The following is a 17,012-nucleotide window of genomic DNA, read 5'->3' as shown; positions in this document are numbered from 1 at the left end:
ACGATCATGTGGGGAATATTATACAACTATGACAATTAATTCTCCGGAGCCCTTCTTCCCTGTGGTTCCTTGTTTATGTATTATTTGCAATGTCTTCTACATTTCTAGAATTCTTTTTCTTCGAGGGTCGCAACATGCATGTCCAAACCTAATTACACATTGTATAGAATTGCTGATTTCTTGCTACGGATCCTCCATTGAGCAAGATGGTTTATAATGGAATAGATAATAACGCCCCCGTTGATGCGCCTGATGCCGACGATTTATCGCCTCCCAGCACAATACAAAAGCTCAAGTCATCGGCAAAATCCAAAACGAAGCATATTCTGAATATAGATGCTACAGAAAGCGGCGATGCAAAGGTGGAGAAGACATTGAGCGGAGCTGCTCGAAAGGAATTAGAAAGTCCAGCTTTCAATTCAGCTAAATTCCTGAAAAAGTCAGAACCGGGACCAAAAGGATTTCGAGACCGGACTTCTACTGCTTTCAAAGTAACGGCCAATGCTATTGTCCATCCAAAAGATACCATAAAGTCATCTTCAAGTCGTGTGACGGCCAGCCACCTTGCCAAAAGTCGGCCTGTTACCTCGAAGGAGGCTGACCTGGAATTCTTACAAGCACACGATGATTTGGATGAAGCACGTGAGAGGCAAGCCCAAGACCTCTTCGGAGATGAAATCGAGGCGGAGGAAGGAAATGTGGCTTATCAAAAGTCCCGTATTGAGGGGTTGGAATTGTCAAGGAGAAATATGAGAGTCGCCTGGGTTACTGGAAGACATGTTCAGCGAGTGAGAGTGGTCCCAAACTTGACTCAACCGACGTTGCCCCCACCTAGTTACTTCGAGGAAGAAGACGATTGTGGTTATACAAGGTTTAGATGGCAGGATTGGTTAGGTTATGTAAAGCTTCCCTTGAGAACAACTACCCAGAGCTCGAGAAATGCTAATACATTTGCAGAAAGTACTGTCGCTTACTCATCAGTTCACGGCTCGATATATAGATGATTTTGCGCAACTCCCCTACGATGAAGATACCCTACGCTTACATCTTGAACGAGTCCTCGTTGTTAGCGCACCTTTGCAAGAAATCGCCTCTAGTGCCATGCGCTTGTATACTTGGGAAGATCCTTGGCGTACTGGAGTATGTGTACTTGTGTATTACTTCTTCTGGTCCATATCACTTATGATGCCGTTCTTCGTACGTGTTTTCCATGTAACGATAAACTCAAGCTAAACTTTCTACAGATTGGATGTCTAATGTACGCGTTGATCCAAAATTATTTCTACCCGCATACAATAGCCAACCTCCGAGCAGCACAAGCACGAAGTTCGGATCATGAAGCAACAGCACGAAAAATCGACGAACTCATGGATAGACACGGCGCCCAAAATTGGATCGAACCCTTTCTTCAGGAAGTCGGTCCCTCATTGCAAGCGATTCTCTCCGACACGGCCAACACAATCGAAGCAATGAACAATCTTTACCATTTCCGAAATGTATCCGCTTCCATGGCCACCTTCTGGCTTCTCGCCTCCGGTCTAATATTCAGTCTCTTCGCGGACGCAAACCTAGTCATATCCCTCTTCTGGGCCGGACTCGGCGGTCTATTTTTCTTCCTCTGGCCCATAGCCACACTGCATCCTCGATACCGTCTCCTAGTTTCCCCTATAAAATGGCTTGTATGGGATGTTCCGACACACGCCGAACTATGTTTCCAGTACCTCCAAGAGCGCTCTAATTTCGTAAAGGAAGCCATATTCGCAGGACGCTACAAACAAAGACAAAAAGCCGAACAAATCGCAATACGACATGTCTACGATTCCGACGACTCGTTCCATAGCGCTTTGGATATCCAACTCGACGAAAACAAAGACATCCTCTCCTTCGGCTGCACATTCGAAAACCGCCCCGGTCACTTCATCATCTCCACCAACACCGTACGCTTCCAATCACGCATCGCCTCCGACAAACACACATTCACGCACCCCCTACAAAACATGATCGAGATCTCCAAACAACGAACCCGCTCCTCTTTACTCACCCCCATCGTCAAACATTCGACGGGTATGGATAAACTGGAGATCCGATTTAGACGTACGGGACAAGTCGCGGATTTGAAAGGCGATGTTATGGAGCCGCAGATCGTGACGCTGGAGAATATGATTGGCAGGGATAAGGCGTTTAATGCGTTGATTGGGTTTAGTGGACTTAGGTGGCAGCATGTACAGCAGAGGAGTAGTGGGGATGTGGATTGGAAGGGGGCGTCGCATGGGGAGTGAGTGGTGGTTTTATTTCTGTGTGATGATTTGAATGTATATGTAGTATGAAGGATGAAGTAATTTCCTGCTTTAATGATGGGTTAATTTTTAAGCTTCGCCTAATGCTCGTTTCGTGTGGTGTACAGACACTCTATTTAGCACTGAAAGTAGACTTGACAGCAACGTTGTGAGTGAGCATGTTGCCATTCCCCCCGAGTATCCAAATAGCTACTGTTCACAGTTTAGCAAATTGGTTATAATTCGAAGCTGCCTATCCCTTTACTATGTCAGTCCCTTCGAGTTTGCGCTCTTTCAAGTCGAGAAAACCGACCAGTAAAGGCGAAACATCGTTTCTTTCTCGGATATCCAGACCAAACCCGACTTCTTCTTTAGGTCTTGGTCTTCATTGAGTTAGGTTTCTGTCAGGCTGAATCTCGGATAATACCTAGGTAAGGCTCCACCTTTTTAGAGGGCGTCCTCATTTCATGAAACACAACAAGACTTGCGCACCGATTTCCTGCAAGGAAAGAAGGAACAAGCAACACAATAGTAAAGAGGCATTTTTGTTAGCTCTGCTAATTGACCATAGACTCACAACAAACGTGTGTTGATTGTGCGGTTCATTCAGGTGTTATCAACACGCTAAAGTGACAACATATGACAGCTAAATATCTTCAAATTAGCAGGTAGGATTCTTGTGCACCATTACAATGCTCCGGTCAAAAAAGCCCTATGTTATCCCAAGACATACACCAGAAATCCTCAAAATCATTCAACCACCTCCACCTTCCCCTCCCCCCCACACCCCTCCTCCAAATCCTCCAAACAAGCTGTTTCATAACCGGAAAATACACCTCCCCCCTCCTAGTCCTCGGCACATACCCATCCAAACACACCTCCAGCGCCTCCCGATACCCCTCCCCAAACCACCTCAGCATCTCCGTTTCCCGGGAGCGGAAAGGGAAGAGCGCACATGTGTAGTCTGGTAAGTGGGTTAGGAGGGTTAGGGCGGTGTGTTCTGTGATTAGGACGCCGATTTTGCGGCGTGTGGGGAGGGAGGGGTAGGGCGTGTGTTTCCAGGTTGGGATTTGGGAGGGGTGGAAATGGGATAGGAAGGTGTGGATTGTGTGGAGTTCGGATGTGGTGTTCGTGGTGTGCATGGTGGTGTTTTTTTGTGTGGGGGGGTGGGGAGAGAGGGGGAAATGGAGAAAGGGAAATGGTTTCTTTGAGGAGAATTATAGGAATATGGGTTTAGGGCTAGACAAAGGGAACGTTCGACGAAGTTGTTCTGTTTAAGGAGGAGTGTTTAAGTTGAGTTAATACAAGAATTTTAACATGGAGAGTTTGTTTGTTGGGTGATTGTGAATATTGTTGATGACTTCCACTAAGTCAAAAACATGTAGTACGTTGGGACTGTGACTTGCCTCACTATCATATTTGACACTATAAATATACTGCAAAGTATGATGTAGAGCCCAGTTTGTCATTTTATCGACGTCATTAGGAAATGACTCAAAATTTAGAGACTTCTGGAAGTGTGGTTAACATACAGTTTTGACAATAGTAGACAGTCCGCGGCCGGCGAGCGAAACACTAACAAAACAACTCATTTCTACAGGTTCAGTTAGTGTAAATTTTTCTCCCTCCCTCTTACTGATATTCTCAATTCCTTCTTTTACTTCTCATTTAGGAGGTCTGGTCATTGAAGGTCTTTGTTTTTCTATTTGCCCTTCTCTTCTGCAAGACAAACAGGTGTGTGAGTCAAGTTGCGCTTAGAACTGCACATAAAGAATGTTTATACTTTCAGTGTCATATAAAGAGTCAGAGACTAGTATGAAAACTATATGGCTCAGACATTATCAATTTTTGTGTCATAAATAAACTCACTGGACCATGTTTGCTTGCCGAAACTTTGATGCCGATGTTTACTTATAGGTGCAGCTTTATCTTCCTACGATTTAGGACTTTCAACTGTAAGCGTAACTTTAGTAAGCCACATATATTTACCGGTTTCTGTGTAACTTCCATTCTCGCAAGACTTTGAAGCCTTATTTCAACCATCCCACTTCCCATCAAATCTCTTCAAAAAACACACATCATGGCTTCTAGCAGCACCTCTCAGCCATCCGTATCCCAAAGCAGCACACCTCCGCAATTCGAAAACGAAAGTCTCTGTATTCTTATAATCCAAAAGACTATGTCGTCCAGACTCCGCTGGCAACTCTATCTTCACTACAACGGTGACAAAGGCTGGCTTGCCGGCCTTGAAAAAAGCGCCGTGCGTACACCGGACGCAGACTAAGACGAAAAATGGAATCTACAAACCGGCCCTGTCCTCAACGTGATGAAAGATAGAAAAACGTTGATTGGCCTTAAAGTGGCTCATGTCCCGCTTGCTTTCCATCAAAGTCTGCGGATTCGTATCAGAGAAATTCAAGTGAGAAGCAGTGAGCGGTTTGGGCGTCTTAGTGTGGATACTTGGGTTCTACAAGCGTTGTGTGAGTTGAATAAGGGTGGAAACATGTTTGTTAGGTTTCGGGATGATATGGCTGAGAGTATCGGGGAGGAGGCGCATGCGATGGCTCAGGACGCGTCGTGGATTTCTCGGAAGAAAATTAAAGCCAGCGAGCATTGTATCTTCTCTAAGACATAGATGCCCAAAACGAGGAGCTAAATTTGGGATGGAAGAATAACCTACAATAGCGTTTCAAAGCAAAAATTGCTCGTAACATTTTGATCTGACTATGTCTGGAAAGCTGAAAGCTATAAAACATTCTGCAATGGACTTTACGGAACCTATTGCACATGCGAGTTCAGCTGATTCGGCTTTCAAGAATGTGTAACAATGCCTACTGCATTTCTAAAGCGGTCTCTAGTCGACATACTATTGAACAAACCTATGGTGACTGACTTAGATCCATTTTCAACAAGACTGGGTGTACTTAAAGTGAATGGGTAGCTGTTTGACCCATGGTTCACTTTTACCATGAGAGCCAAATGTCACGACTCAACTTTGACTATATTTTTTGGGGTTTTCAGAGAGCTCTGTCATGCCACATCTTATTAGTCTGAGACGCTCACTTGTATCTGAGTCACGTATTTTTGCTTCATCCGATCAGGAGTTATAGAAGCCCACAAGTCATGCTGCATAGCTGGTCGAATATGCAATGTCATATTGTGACGATTGTCGCATGAGAAAGAACTAACTTGATTTTCAAAGTCTGTATTAGATATGATGTTGTTCAATGTGTAATCATCGTTATAGTGTATGTGTGATACTCAGTTTAAGGTGGATGCTGTCGTTCGTGAGTCAGTGCAATTACTTCATGGCATTTCTTTTGTAATTGGGTAGAGATACATTTTAATTGCTTCCTTGGAATACTTTTCGCATGTTTACAAAGGTGACTTCAACCATTTATTGTAATGTTACAGCTCTCTCATCAACATCTAGTCTGCAGATTTGATACATTTAAAATTGATCGAAATGTGACTTAACTCCCTCACTTAACAAACAGTCATAGAATCCTTTACCTTCGAAAGCGCTTCCAGACAAAATTAGAATAGTTTGTTGGATTCTGAGGGAACACTTTGTAAGCCGCCATTGTTCTATTTCCTGGAGTCAGAGTCTTCTCACCAGATCAAAGATTCACTTTTCGCCATGAATCTCTATCTCTAAGACCTCTGATTAACATGATGATGAAGCAGTCAAATACTTGAGAGCTCAAGACTTGAGCAAATGGTGAGACAAATACTTGTTCAGCAGACTGTAACTGACTGTGCAGCCACTCAAAGTCTGAGTGTGTATTTCTTTGGCTTTCTGTTGATTCACTCATGTTGGTGAGAATTCTCTTCAAGATCGTCTTGCGGCCGTATATCTAGGGTGAACTTCAATATCTGTAATTATTTAACCCTCTTGAAATCAATCTCCTAAAACTATCTCCTCCATCGAATCCTGAAAATGAACTCTGAAACTAACTCTCAAGCGCCTATGCAGACAGACGCGCAAACTCACCAGTTCGATTCCAACGGACTCTATATATTAGTCACCGATCAAGGAGGCTCTTTCGGCACAATCTACCACTGGGGACTTTACCTCCACAAAAGCGGCAACGATGGGGAAACCTTCCATATTTCCAACTCCGAAGGCCCATGGCTCTACCACGCTAAATCCACTACGAGGGTTGTTTCATCCAAAAGTCTTCTCGCCGGTCTCAAAGTCTCTACGATTCGTCCAGAAACACACGAAGCTCTGAGAAGACGCCTTGCTGTAGTCCCGTTAGAAGATACTGGATTTGGGGAGCTTTCGTGTATAACTTGGGTACTGGATGCGCTTTTGGAACTTGACGAAGAGAAAGGTATCATTATCCAGAAAGATCGAGTACGATATATGGAACTTGAAGCTAGGGAATGGGCACAAAAGGCTACGAAGGATAAGAAATGCGTTATTTTCAAAAGTAAATACTACAGGGGGTAAAGTATGCAGACTCGTTACTTACATGAAAACCATGAAATGACTACGTCTTCGATTTCGACACAGTCTGGCTTTTTCAACATCTGAAAGTAGCATCAAATTTCCAGAGCCCTACATTCTTTAAATGAGCAATACTGATTTAACAGCAAGATCACGCTATTGATCGGGCAAACTTTACGTGACTGCAATTTAGTTAGTCAGATCCTGAATGCTGCATATTTATTTTCTATTCTTTTTGTCCTTTCAGTTTTCTTTTCCTAGTCATATCATACTCACATCTGTGAGGGGTGTCAACAATCAGGCTGTGGAGACATATATATTGCAGAGCAAATCCCAACATGTACTCTAAGTTTACACCTCCAAAATTATTTGTACTGGTCTTATCTACTTTCCAATTCTCGCTTTCAATAAAAGCTAAGGTTATAGTAACGACGACTGATCGATCCCGAAAAATGGGCAATTGTTGTAGTTCTCGAAAACCTCTTCCCGCAGATCACTCTTTTGACCAATTTGATCCAAATGGACTCTACATGTGCCTTTTTCATCCAGAGAATGGATCACCAGAATACCGGGCACTATACCTTCACAAAGGATACCACCAAGGAGAAAAATACGTACTAGATCTGTGCAAATCCGGTAATACATGGGGGTACAATGAAACGGTCATTACTTCTAAGAGCCTTCTCGTTGCTCTCAAACTAGCCATAATTCCGCTACATAACCACCAAAATGTGGTTAATACCGTACGGCAAATATATAATCAACAAGGTGGAGGAGCTTTGAGCCAATACTGGGTGGGACAAGCTCTCTCGGAACTTATGAGGGTGGGGATTATCAACACTTCATCGGAGGAATTGTCACACATGCAAGAAGAAGCCTACAAGTTATCTGAGAAAGCTGTGGGAGGTAGCAAATGCGTTGTAGACATCGGTAGACATTGTAGACAGTAGAGTCTAGAGCTTTATTATTAGAGACAAGAAAAATGTTTCCACTTCTTCTAAGCAAACATACTCTGACATCATTTGATAAGATCTGTTTTCAACAAAATGACTCCAAGTTCATTTGAACTATGGAGATTGTTTCATATGGTTAACAGAAATAGCTGGAGTAACAAACTTAGCCCTGGCAGGTTCAACTATTCTGACTCTGATCGCAAAACCTTTCTTTCGTTGTTGTTGTTGTCCATATTTCAGTCAAATTCACTCATACAGCACAAGACCGACAAGCAAACGCATTCTACGAGTACATATATCCAGTGAATTTAAATATGTATATTGGACTTTCCCCTTATTAGGAAACCATATTGAAACATCTGAAATCACTTTCCAATTTCAACCCAAGCTCGCAAAATCGACTTTTGACCAAAGCTTCAACATGAACTCCAATGGCAGCCTACCGGATCAACCCTACCATCATTTCGATCCAAACGGACTCTACATATTGATCACTGGACAAGGATTATTTTCCCCGCACTGGGGACTTTATCTCCACAAAGAAGGACGCGAAGGACAAAAGTTTCAGATAGCCAATGTCGATGGACCATGGCGCCACGCCGGAGGTCCTACCAAGTCAGTCGTAACTTCCAAAAACCTCAGTGTCGCTCTCAAAGTCGCTACGATTCAGCCAGAAAAGCACGAAACTGTTAGCAAATGCGCTTTTGACCTCCCTCTGATAGACTATCAAATGTTTGGAAACATCGATTGTCGGACTTGGGTACAGCAAGTCCTTTATGATTTGAATGCAGATCGAATTATCAACCTCCCAGAGAAGGAGATAAAGAGGATTCCCGGAGAAGAAGTAAAGGCGCTTTTGGCTGAGGCTAAGAGGGAGGACACGTGTATTGTTACGGAGAGTCGGTTTTATCGCGAGTAGAGTTCAGAGTTGGAGAAAAGTGGGGTGGAGAAACTTCACAAAATTTTGGAGGACACTACGGAATGAAAAGAAGTTCATTGTCACAAAAGTTCAACGCTGTACCGGGTAAAAGTCATAGCTTGAGAAGTAAGAAGTTGAAAGAATACGGTCAAATCAGTTTCAAACGACTATTTCACATATCTCCATTTTATGTTGATGTAACTATATCCGAAAGTCTGGTGAATAGTACTCATAACTTTCCAGATACTCCCTTTCCAATCGAAACAGCCCCAGTTTACACCATAATTACTGGTGATTTACTTCGCTCTAAATACCACGACCTATTAACCTTGACCTTGATATCAGGTAAATGATTAGTTGAAACTGATATACCGGCGAGGATCCAAACATCGATAACGACTGGTGAATTGCAAGATTGACTGTCTATCTTCCAACTAAAATAAGGCTAAAAAAGGGTATTTCATAACGCTCTTATGTTTGGAGTACATTCATTTTTTTCGATAGAGACAACAATTCAGACCAAGGCGACTGATTTGATAGAGGCTCGTCAATCTACCCTAGTAGATGTCCAGAAAAGCAACGTACTGGTGAACTGCTCCTAGAGTCCTCAAAGCCGACAACAACCGCACCTCACATTGGACCATCATCAAAAAGCACTAGATTACTTACTGCGCCACTGTAACGTCTCTTTTTTGTAAGTGAGTAAGGGGAGTAAAACGCAGGATCTACTTCGCCGCTACCAAGACTCTAATTGTTGGAATCTACATCACTGTCATGTTGATGGCCTATAGCTTAGATTTGTATGTCAGCACTTAGTAGTACTTCTTTGGTATTTGACGGAGAGTGGATTTCGTGGTTGGTCACTTGATTATTGTAATTCCGAGACTCACGTAAGGAGACCCAGAATAATTCAAATGATTGCGTGTAAAAGCCGAGATGATTAAAGGGTTCGAGACGCACTTTCTAGATTCATCCATAAAGTTTTTTCTTTAGAATGAGAGCGGTGTAAGCTAATTTCAAATTCCGAGCTTTTCGAAACACCTCCTCGCTCATTACTCAACATCTCAAAACTCCACCCACAAAATACAAATCACCTCCCAGAGCCTCCCACCCCCCTACAAAAAACCCAATACCCTAGATCAACAAACATAAGCCTCAAATCAGGCAACACCACAAGCCATCACCCCAACTATCTTACCAAAATCCCACCTCACATGATGTGGTAAGACATAAGGTTATCCACCTCACTGGAAGCCACGGCTCCTCGGATGCTTCTAAATGGCCAACTCGTACTACGTTAGGTCGGTGTAGCCAGCATTTTTCGGATCACTCCGAGCATCAATACCGCTCGAGTGGATTGGTGTGGTTACACAAGTCAGATTCGGCTGCGGGGGGATCAGTTCCCCGGATCTGCAGAGGCTGACATTGTCGGAGAAAAGACGCAGAATGCAGTGGCTTTAATAAGGATATGTTTGATTGGGAGGTTGGGTTTGAACGGAGCTCTTTGTGGGGTGGTGATAGGTTGGTAGTTTGCTAAGAGGCACTGAGATTGTGTATGTAAAGCCGAGATGAAGATAGATGTTGACTGGGCTTATTCCGTAGAGGGTAAGTGTAAGCTGACTTTAGTTACACACGAGACCTACTTTATTACGACAATGCTACGGAGGTATGAATGAGGCGCAGATGAGGATATGCGTGGGGATTGTAATTGGAAGAAATGCCAATTTCTTAGTTGTTTGCTTGGAAAGGTGGTTGATGTGACTAAGTGATTTCTCTACACGTCTGTGACACTGGAGAATAACCAACAGATGTTTTTTGCCCAAATGAAACTCGTAATTCTTCAGAGGTACACAGCAGGACCTGATAAATCATGACAACGACTTACACCTGGAAAGCCTCCTACATTATCAAAACTGACTGAAGGCTTGATAATAGCAACTAAGTGTGCTTCATTGATTGCAAGATCATTATATGGATCCTTGATATAACTCAAAACCAGCGTGATCTTTCTACTAAGCCGTCAGCACTGCTCTGATATAAGTGACTTACGTTAGGAGCAACGTAGACACTGCACTCGGTCTTTCGGTACCAGAGTATCATTGCTTATAGCCATGCCTTTCCAAAATCGAGCTTCTAGAACAAGCTTCAATGAGAATACGAGTTTCCACAGTGTGTTCAATTCCAATCAAGTGGTCTCGTGTATCTAAAACTCATGCGATGATATAATCTCATCTCAGCTCACAGCAAATGAACAAGCCCACAAGAACCAAGCAAAGAGGCGAAAGTAAGAAAGCATGAGGTCTACCAAGCGAACGATAGCCAAAGAGATGCACAGGTTTAAGAGAACACCACGTCCGCCGAGCGAAAGAAGAAAAGCTTCCTCGGCAGTTTCCTATAATGTCTACACGAGCACATTCAACGTAATGCGTTCAGGTTGGTAGCTTGGTTCTGGATGTCATGGGAATGTAGGTGAGACAAATACCGAACTTTGAAAAGAAACAATGACGAGGCTGTTGAACACTGCCACTGGTGTTGGAAGATGGTGAAGGACCGGTGTGAAGAACTTGATCCACAGTCCAGGAAATCATGTATATAAACCCCTCTTCTCCTCGTCCAGAAGAAAAAGAATCACCCACACACCTCCTCACTTCACAGCACCCATCTTCTCATCAACAACACTCACAACTTTCAAGTTCATTCAATCCAACAAACCGCAAATATGGTCGCCATCTCCAGCCTCATCATGACCGTCGCGGTCTTCCTCAGCTCCTCCGCAGTCGCCGCACCAAACGTCGAAGCCCGCCAAGATCCCAACCCTCAGATCTTCTCCCTCAGTCTCTACAACGACTGCACCCAAACGGTCGAGATCAACCCAGTAGGACTCACTCGCACACCTACGCTTAACCAGCAAGGTTGCTACGACCAGACCACACCCTTCGGTGCTCTTTTCATCAATGCTCATGTTAATGGACACCCTGAGTGCAGATGTAAGTAGATGATGAAGTGATTTAGAAGTGATGCTGATATCATTCAAAGTGATCACCTATACCGGTCTCGGATGCACTGGAACCGCTTACGGCAATTTCAGCCAGCCAATTGGTACTCCGCCAACGGCACCAACCTGCAGAACCACCGGTCCAAACCGAGGATACCAAGTCAGCTCCGCTGGTGTTTCGCGCTCTATCAGATTCATCTGCTAGAGAGTTCTCAGGTATGAATTTCCCAGTCAAATAGCAAGCAAGAAAGTAGCTAATGTGGAAGGAAAGGACATAGCAGAAAACGCCAACGCAAATGGAAACACAAATTTTCGACAGGCCTCTTTATTTCTTAGGAAGGAAATTTCGGGATAGAAAATAAGGATGTAGGGCACTTGCCAAGTGGCCGTGCATTTCTCTTCTTTGAAACGACCGCAAGGTATCTAGGTAGATAGCATAAATAAACGAATTCAACATTCGCTAAAAAGCTTCTTCAAACAAAAAGATTCGAGTCTTGAATAACCATTTGGCTTATCGTGACATTGCATGATCAAGGGTGTCCTCGTAAGTGTTCAATGTAAGAACATGAGTTCAGAGACGTCCAATGAAGCGACCACTCGGCGCGCATGCATTGGAAAACTTAGAAGCCTTTCGCGTCCTTGTAAACCTTGTATATCATTGGCTTCTTGGATCGGATCTGGACTTTGGAATAGACTGACACCCATCAGCAATGACCTGAGCTATTCTTCTGAACGTGACCATTCTTGCCCTAAATCATGGAGATTAAGGCAGTGTCCTAGCAAGAATAAGTTTCAAGCGCGTATTAGGGGCTACCATAGGTTGGAGATCTTACCTAGAAATTGAGCGAACGCAAGTCGTTTGATGCGGGCTGTACCGCACTACAGTTGAAACACATGTCGTCGTTGCTCACCTATGTTATTGGGATAATTGATCACCACATAACCTGCACGTCCCCACCGGGACTATCGAGGAAGGATGAACGAAATCACAATCCCACAAATGAGATGGAATAAGAATTGTCATTCCCCAAAAATCCGCTAAGCACAAACTCTACAAGCTCTTCCCAGCAACACCAAACACCATGCATGCACGCAAATTCCAGCATTCTCACCACAGCCATTATATCGCTGTTAGGCAACGAAATGTACAATCCAAACCGAATCCCATATTGACACAGTTATAGATATACTTAAGGAACGCGAATTCTATGTTCAGAGCTACTTCTTCACGCTCTCGTCGTCTGTGCCGATCAGTTTGGTCCTGTCGCTCGTACCCGCGCTCCCGACGACCGTAGGACTGTTCTCTCCGTCAAACATGGGATCGTAGTCTTTGCTTCCGGTCTGTAGACTTCTGGGCTTACTCCCGCTCCCTTTAGCCTTCCTGGTCGTGTCTGGCTTGGCTTTCAAGACGTCTTCTGCGTCCGAATCTATATCGTCGCTGCTTCCACTTATTGGATCCTCATACGGTGCGTCTCCGTGAGTTGAGTCCGTATCCTCATCGTCTGGGATTCGTTCGTGCGCGTGCTCGGTATTTTGGTTCTTGATAAAAGAATCGATGATGTAGTATTGAGTGGCGTTCATGATCACTGGGAAGATCAACATCACAAAGATAACCTGGAGTGCCTCATCCCCTTCCGTCCATCGTAATGCCCAGTCTCCGATCCTAGATATCCACGGAAGGACGAGGAAAATAATGAGTACGCAAATTTTCATGCCCATTAATCCCAGAAAGTATATTAATGATTGCTTTGCCCACCATGAGGCTTTTGGTGGTGTACCATAATGACCTGACTCTATCGATTCGCGAGGATTGCCAAACGGGGTACGTGCGAAAAGCGCTGTAAATATTCGAAGGAGGAAGATAAGAATCGGAATACCGATGGTTGTCTGATGTAATGTTAGCAATGATAGAGCAACAGAGAAAGGAGCTGAACTTACGTCAATAGCTAAGTTTAACAAATAAAACGAACATGGATTCGGCGTGTATTTCCCATTCGCACCCACCGCTCTCCTCAGTCTTTGAGACACGACAGCTGAATCCACCTTTATACTGAACTGGCCGGAAGACAACATGCTCATAAGCAAATTCGCGATATGTACCAACACGCTTCCCACAACCTGTTTCGAGACATCGAACGACCATACTTTCAGCGGTCGTTGTGGCCGTTCCCTCCATCTCTTATATACCAACGCCAACAAAGCCATACATCCCAGCGCACCCTGTACCAATATCGCAAACGGTCCTAGCAGCTGGCATTCTCCTGTGTTTTCGCCATCATGGGGACCCTTCTTCGAACCCCCATCCTTACTGCTTTCTGCTATCGCGGTCGCGGTGGCGCTTGCAACGGCAGCCAATATCGAGGATGTCGCTGTCGCCATGTTTGCAGATGTGGCGCTGGCTATAACGGAGGAGAGAGAGGAGGTAACATCTTCGAGGACTGAGGTGAGTGTGGGTTCGAGACCCGGAGGAGGTAGCATTTGCTAGAGGTGGCGAGGTGAGGGGAGTTGTCGTGCTAGTTCTTCTCGACGATAAATCAAGGAACGAAGCAATACCGAGGATGCAGAGAGGGTTGCTGTTAGGGCGAATGACAAATGGAGGGTCGAGGTGGATGTCGTCAATTTAGAATGAGGCGTTGACCCTATTCATGGATGGAGCCGCTGCCGATGTGATGCCGTCGACGCTAGTAATATGGCTCAGTGGAGATTAATTAGATAGGAGTTTGAGAATCACAAGGAGAATTTGATGAAGAAGTCGTTGTATGCAGAGATTGACATGACGGTAAATAGGACAACAAAAGGAGCCGCGTTAAGGATTATTGTCCTACTCCGTTTACTTGGCTGTGGCTATGTTTTGCATGTGGTGTTTCTGCCTCAAGCGGTCATCACCACCAACTTGGCTGTTTTAGCCTCGATGTTTCAAGTTTATCAGCGTCACGTGATTCACATGCAACGTTCGACCAGCTGGTTCCAATTTGATCTTCTCGTTTTCAGCACATCAATTATTTATCCAACAGGATCTATAACATCTTGTAATCTACTTTCATATCGAATTTAATAACGAATCTTACATATTAATCAATTTACTCATTTTTTCATGAATCCGAATGCGTCAAACCATGGGATTTCGATTCAGTTGGCCCTCCTCTCATCCACCTCAGAGTGCATCCCATGCATAGCGAGATGTTCATTTCAGGCTTCGAAACGCACAGCAACAAAGTGAGAAAACTGGTGACAGAAGGACGGTCGGACGTTACGATTATCCCCTTTTCATTCCTCTCCAGGCAAGAGAAGTTTCGTTCCCTTCGCTAAGCGCTTATTCATGTTTATCATCAGCGGAATTAGGTTGGACCTATCATAGGACAAGGATGAACGTTTCACTTTTACCTTACTCTAATATGATGAAAAGTTTCTTATTTTCGGTTCCACTGCTTTTCTGGACTTCACAATGTGTCAAGAGCTAAACTTTTCATTTCTTTCCTTTGCCTGGTGGAAGAAGATTATCAATATTGACAGCCGCCGAGCTACGCAAAATACCCTGCCAGACCTCATATTATCTTGTCGAATGTAAACGAATAGCGGAAGTCCACTTCTAGGTTTTATTATTTACAAGGTCTTAGCTACCACCTCTCATTGAGTTCACACCTTTGACTACTTCACACAATTTCACATTCTTTCAGATATCTTCTATTTCATTCTCCTCTCTGCAACAAAGAACCAACGCCTGCAACACCTACATCGATAGCAGACAATCAAGCTTGCAAGATCTCATCCTCTTTCCCTCTCGCTATGGTGACTCCGAGAAAGATCTCCTCCGCACCCCCCTAAACCCACACCCACAAAAACCTCCCCCACCCCATCCCCCGTCCATTCAAATAAACACTCTTCAAATAACCTCTCGCAATATCAGTGTTCATGACCCTCACCACATCTTTCTCGCTCATAACCGGGAACTTCTCTGCTGTAAGCTGCATGATTTGTTCGAGAGTGAGTGCGCCGTGGTTGATGAGGTAGTCGCGGAGGGAACCTGGGTGGGTGGAGGTGGATAGGATGAGGGAGTGCGGGTGGTTGATGGGAGGTGAGTTAGGATTCATGAGGGAAGACGCGTGAGAGGAGGGTAGTTGTGAGCTTGAGGATGAGGGTGAGGCGCCTGGAGTGAGGAATGGCGGGAGTGGTTTCTCGGTCGTCTTCCTCGAAACCATCATTTCCGACTTAGGCGCTTGAACAATCGCTTCCCGTGGTGGTGGTGATGTTGGTGGATTCGAACTCTCATCCTCCCAATTCGGATCAAGAAAAGCATCGAGATTATCCTGCGTGATTATATTCGCCATCTCCGTAAACCTGACTGTTATTGATCAAAGATGGAATTGCACGACTTTGATTTAATAACTTTATAAGCAGTTATTGAAATAATAATATACGGTCGCAGTGTTAATAAAGCTCCCTGACAAAGAAACCTAATAACAAAGCACCAAAACAACAACAATACCATTGTGCATTCACCCTAATATGATCTTTCATTCATAAGCGAGCATAAACAATCGAATTCAAGACATGTTGTTTAAGTATCTATATCAAGACCCTAATATCTCCTCCTAACAACGCATCAATCTGCTAAGCAGTATCATCCGAAGTAGTACTCCTAAAATGTCTCCCCAACTCGAAACTCTCCGCCAGCAAGCCCGCGCCCACATCCTCGCTCACCAATACCCGGGCGGTCTGAGCCATGATACGGTGGATCTTCTGCTAGATGTGGTAAACCGGCCGATGGAGACAAAGGAATCGAGAGAGTTGGAAGATGTGTTGGCTAAAGATAATACAGCCATGTGTTCCCAACTCGAAACGCTCCGCCTGCGAGCACGCACTTATATCCTCGCGCGCCAACATCCTGGCGGGCTGGGACAGGAAATGGTGGATATGTTGTTAGATGCTATTGAGGGGATGAGCGAGGGGGAGCTCAGGGGGTTGGAGGGTGAATTTGCTGAGGAGTATACACCACCAAAATCTGCCACCACCCAATCTTCGTCCGAGGACACGGAGAATCCGAACCCACCACCGAATAAACCACTTCCTCCAACGCCCAAAACGCTGAAATCGCTGCTCTCTGAGGAGGAAGAAGAGGATTACAATAACGCTGAGTATAGGGTTGGGGATCTGTGTGGGTTTCCTTGTATCATTGGACCTAATGAGAAAACAGAGTAACGCACTCTATCATCTTGGGTAGGGAATTCCGTAGGAGGTATTTTGATATTTTAAGCGAGTGGGAAATAAGAAATAAAAAGTTAGATGATTTAACATGTGTGTTTTTGAAGGTGATGTGAAAGTGAAAGAGAAGAATTATGAAAATAGAGCATTTGAGAAGATTGGGCGGCTTAATCTGAATCACATGATTGGAAGAATCCTGAGTATAGATTTCGGG

General features: G+C 44.3%; 8 protein-coding genes across 8 annotated transcripts; 6 read left to right on the top strand and 2 right to left on the bottom strand.

Annotated features, from left to right (window-relative positions):
- Positions 1-206: 206 nt before the first annotated feature.
- GLAREA_02189 (uncharacterized protein) lies at positions 207-2,279 on the top strand (the record flags this gene model as incomplete). The annotated part of the gene is made up of 3 exons (XM_008089405.1): positions 207-899; positions 958-1,140; positions 1,245-2,279. The coding sequence occupies 3 exons, from the start codon at positions 207-209 to the stop codon at positions 2,277-2,279; spliced, it is 1,911 nt and encodes a 636-aa protein (XP_008087596.1).
- A 3,937-nt stretch (positions 2,280-6,216) lies between these two features.
- On the top strand, positions 6,217-6,732 carry GLAREA_02188 (uncharacterized protein; the record flags this gene model as incomplete). The annotated part of the gene is made up of 1 exon (XM_008089404.1): positions 6,217-6,732. The coding sequence occupies one exon, from the start codon at positions 6,217-6,219 to the stop codon at positions 6,730-6,732; it is 516 nt and encodes a 171-aa protein (XP_008087595.1).
- A 449-nt stretch (positions 6,733-7,181) lies between these two features.
- Positions 7,182-7,679, top strand: GLAREA_02187 (uncharacterized protein; the record flags this gene model as incomplete). The annotated part of the gene is made up of 1 exon (XM_008089403.1): positions 7,182-7,679. One exon carries the CDS (start codon positions 7,182-7,184, stop codon positions 7,677-7,679), a length of 498 nt encoding a protein of 165 aa, XP_008087594.1.
- Positions 7,680-8,103: 424 nt separating this feature from the next.
- GLAREA_02186 (uncharacterized protein) lies at positions 8,104-8,601 on the top strand (the record flags this gene model as incomplete). Its single annotated transcript, XM_008089402.1, has 1 exon — positions 8,104-8,601. One exon carries the CDS (start codon positions 8,104-8,106, stop codon positions 8,599-8,601), a length of 498 nt encoding a protein of 165 aa, XP_008087593.1.
- A 2,719-nt stretch (positions 8,602-11,320) lies between these two features.
- Positions 11,321-11,801, top strand: GLAREA_02185 (uncharacterized protein; the record flags this gene model as incomplete). Its single annotated transcript, XM_008089401.1, has 2 exons — positions 11,321-11,588; positions 11,638-11,801. 2 exons carry the CDS (start codon positions 11,321-11,323, stop codon positions 11,799-11,801), a joined length of 432 nt encoding a protein of 143 aa, XP_008087592.1.
- Positions 11,802-12,814: 1,013 nt separating this feature from the next.
- Positions 12,815-13,975, bottom strand: GLAREA_02184 (uncharacterized protein; the record flags this gene model as incomplete). The annotated part of the gene is made up of 2 exons (XM_008089400.1): positions 12,815-13,483; positions 13,535-13,975. The coding sequence occupies 2 exons, from the start codon at positions 13,973-13,975 to the stop codon at positions 12,815-12,817; spliced, it is 1,110 nt and encodes a 369-aa protein (XP_008087591.1).
- A 1,442-nt stretch (positions 13,976-15,417) lies between these two features.
- On the bottom strand, positions 15,418-15,924 carry GLAREA_02183 (uncharacterized protein; the record flags this gene model as incomplete). Its single annotated transcript, XM_008089399.1, has 1 exon — positions 15,418-15,924. The coding sequence occupies one exon, from the start codon at positions 15,922-15,924 to the stop codon at positions 15,418-15,420; it is 507 nt and encodes a 168-aa protein (XP_008087590.1).
- A 316-nt stretch (positions 15,925-16,240) lies between these two features.
- On the top strand, positions 16,241-16,795 carry GLAREA_02182 (uncharacterized protein; the record flags this gene model as incomplete). The annotated part of the gene is made up of 1 exon (XM_008089398.1): positions 16,241-16,795. The coding sequence occupies one exon, from the start codon at positions 16,241-16,243 to the stop codon at positions 16,793-16,795; it is 555 nt and encodes a 184-aa protein (XP_008087589.1).
- Positions 16,796-17,012: the final 217 nt, after the last annotated feature.

This window comes from Glarea lozoyensis (genome assembly GCF_000409485.1).
Source record: "Glarea lozoyensis ATCC 20868 chromosome Unknown GLAREA7, whole genome shotgun sequence".
NCBI classification, from domain to species: Eukaryota; Fungi; Ascomycota; class Leotiomycetes; order Helotiales; family Helotiaceae; genus Glarea; species Glarea lozoyensis.
This window is presented reverse-complemented; position numbering and strand designations above follow the sequence as displayed.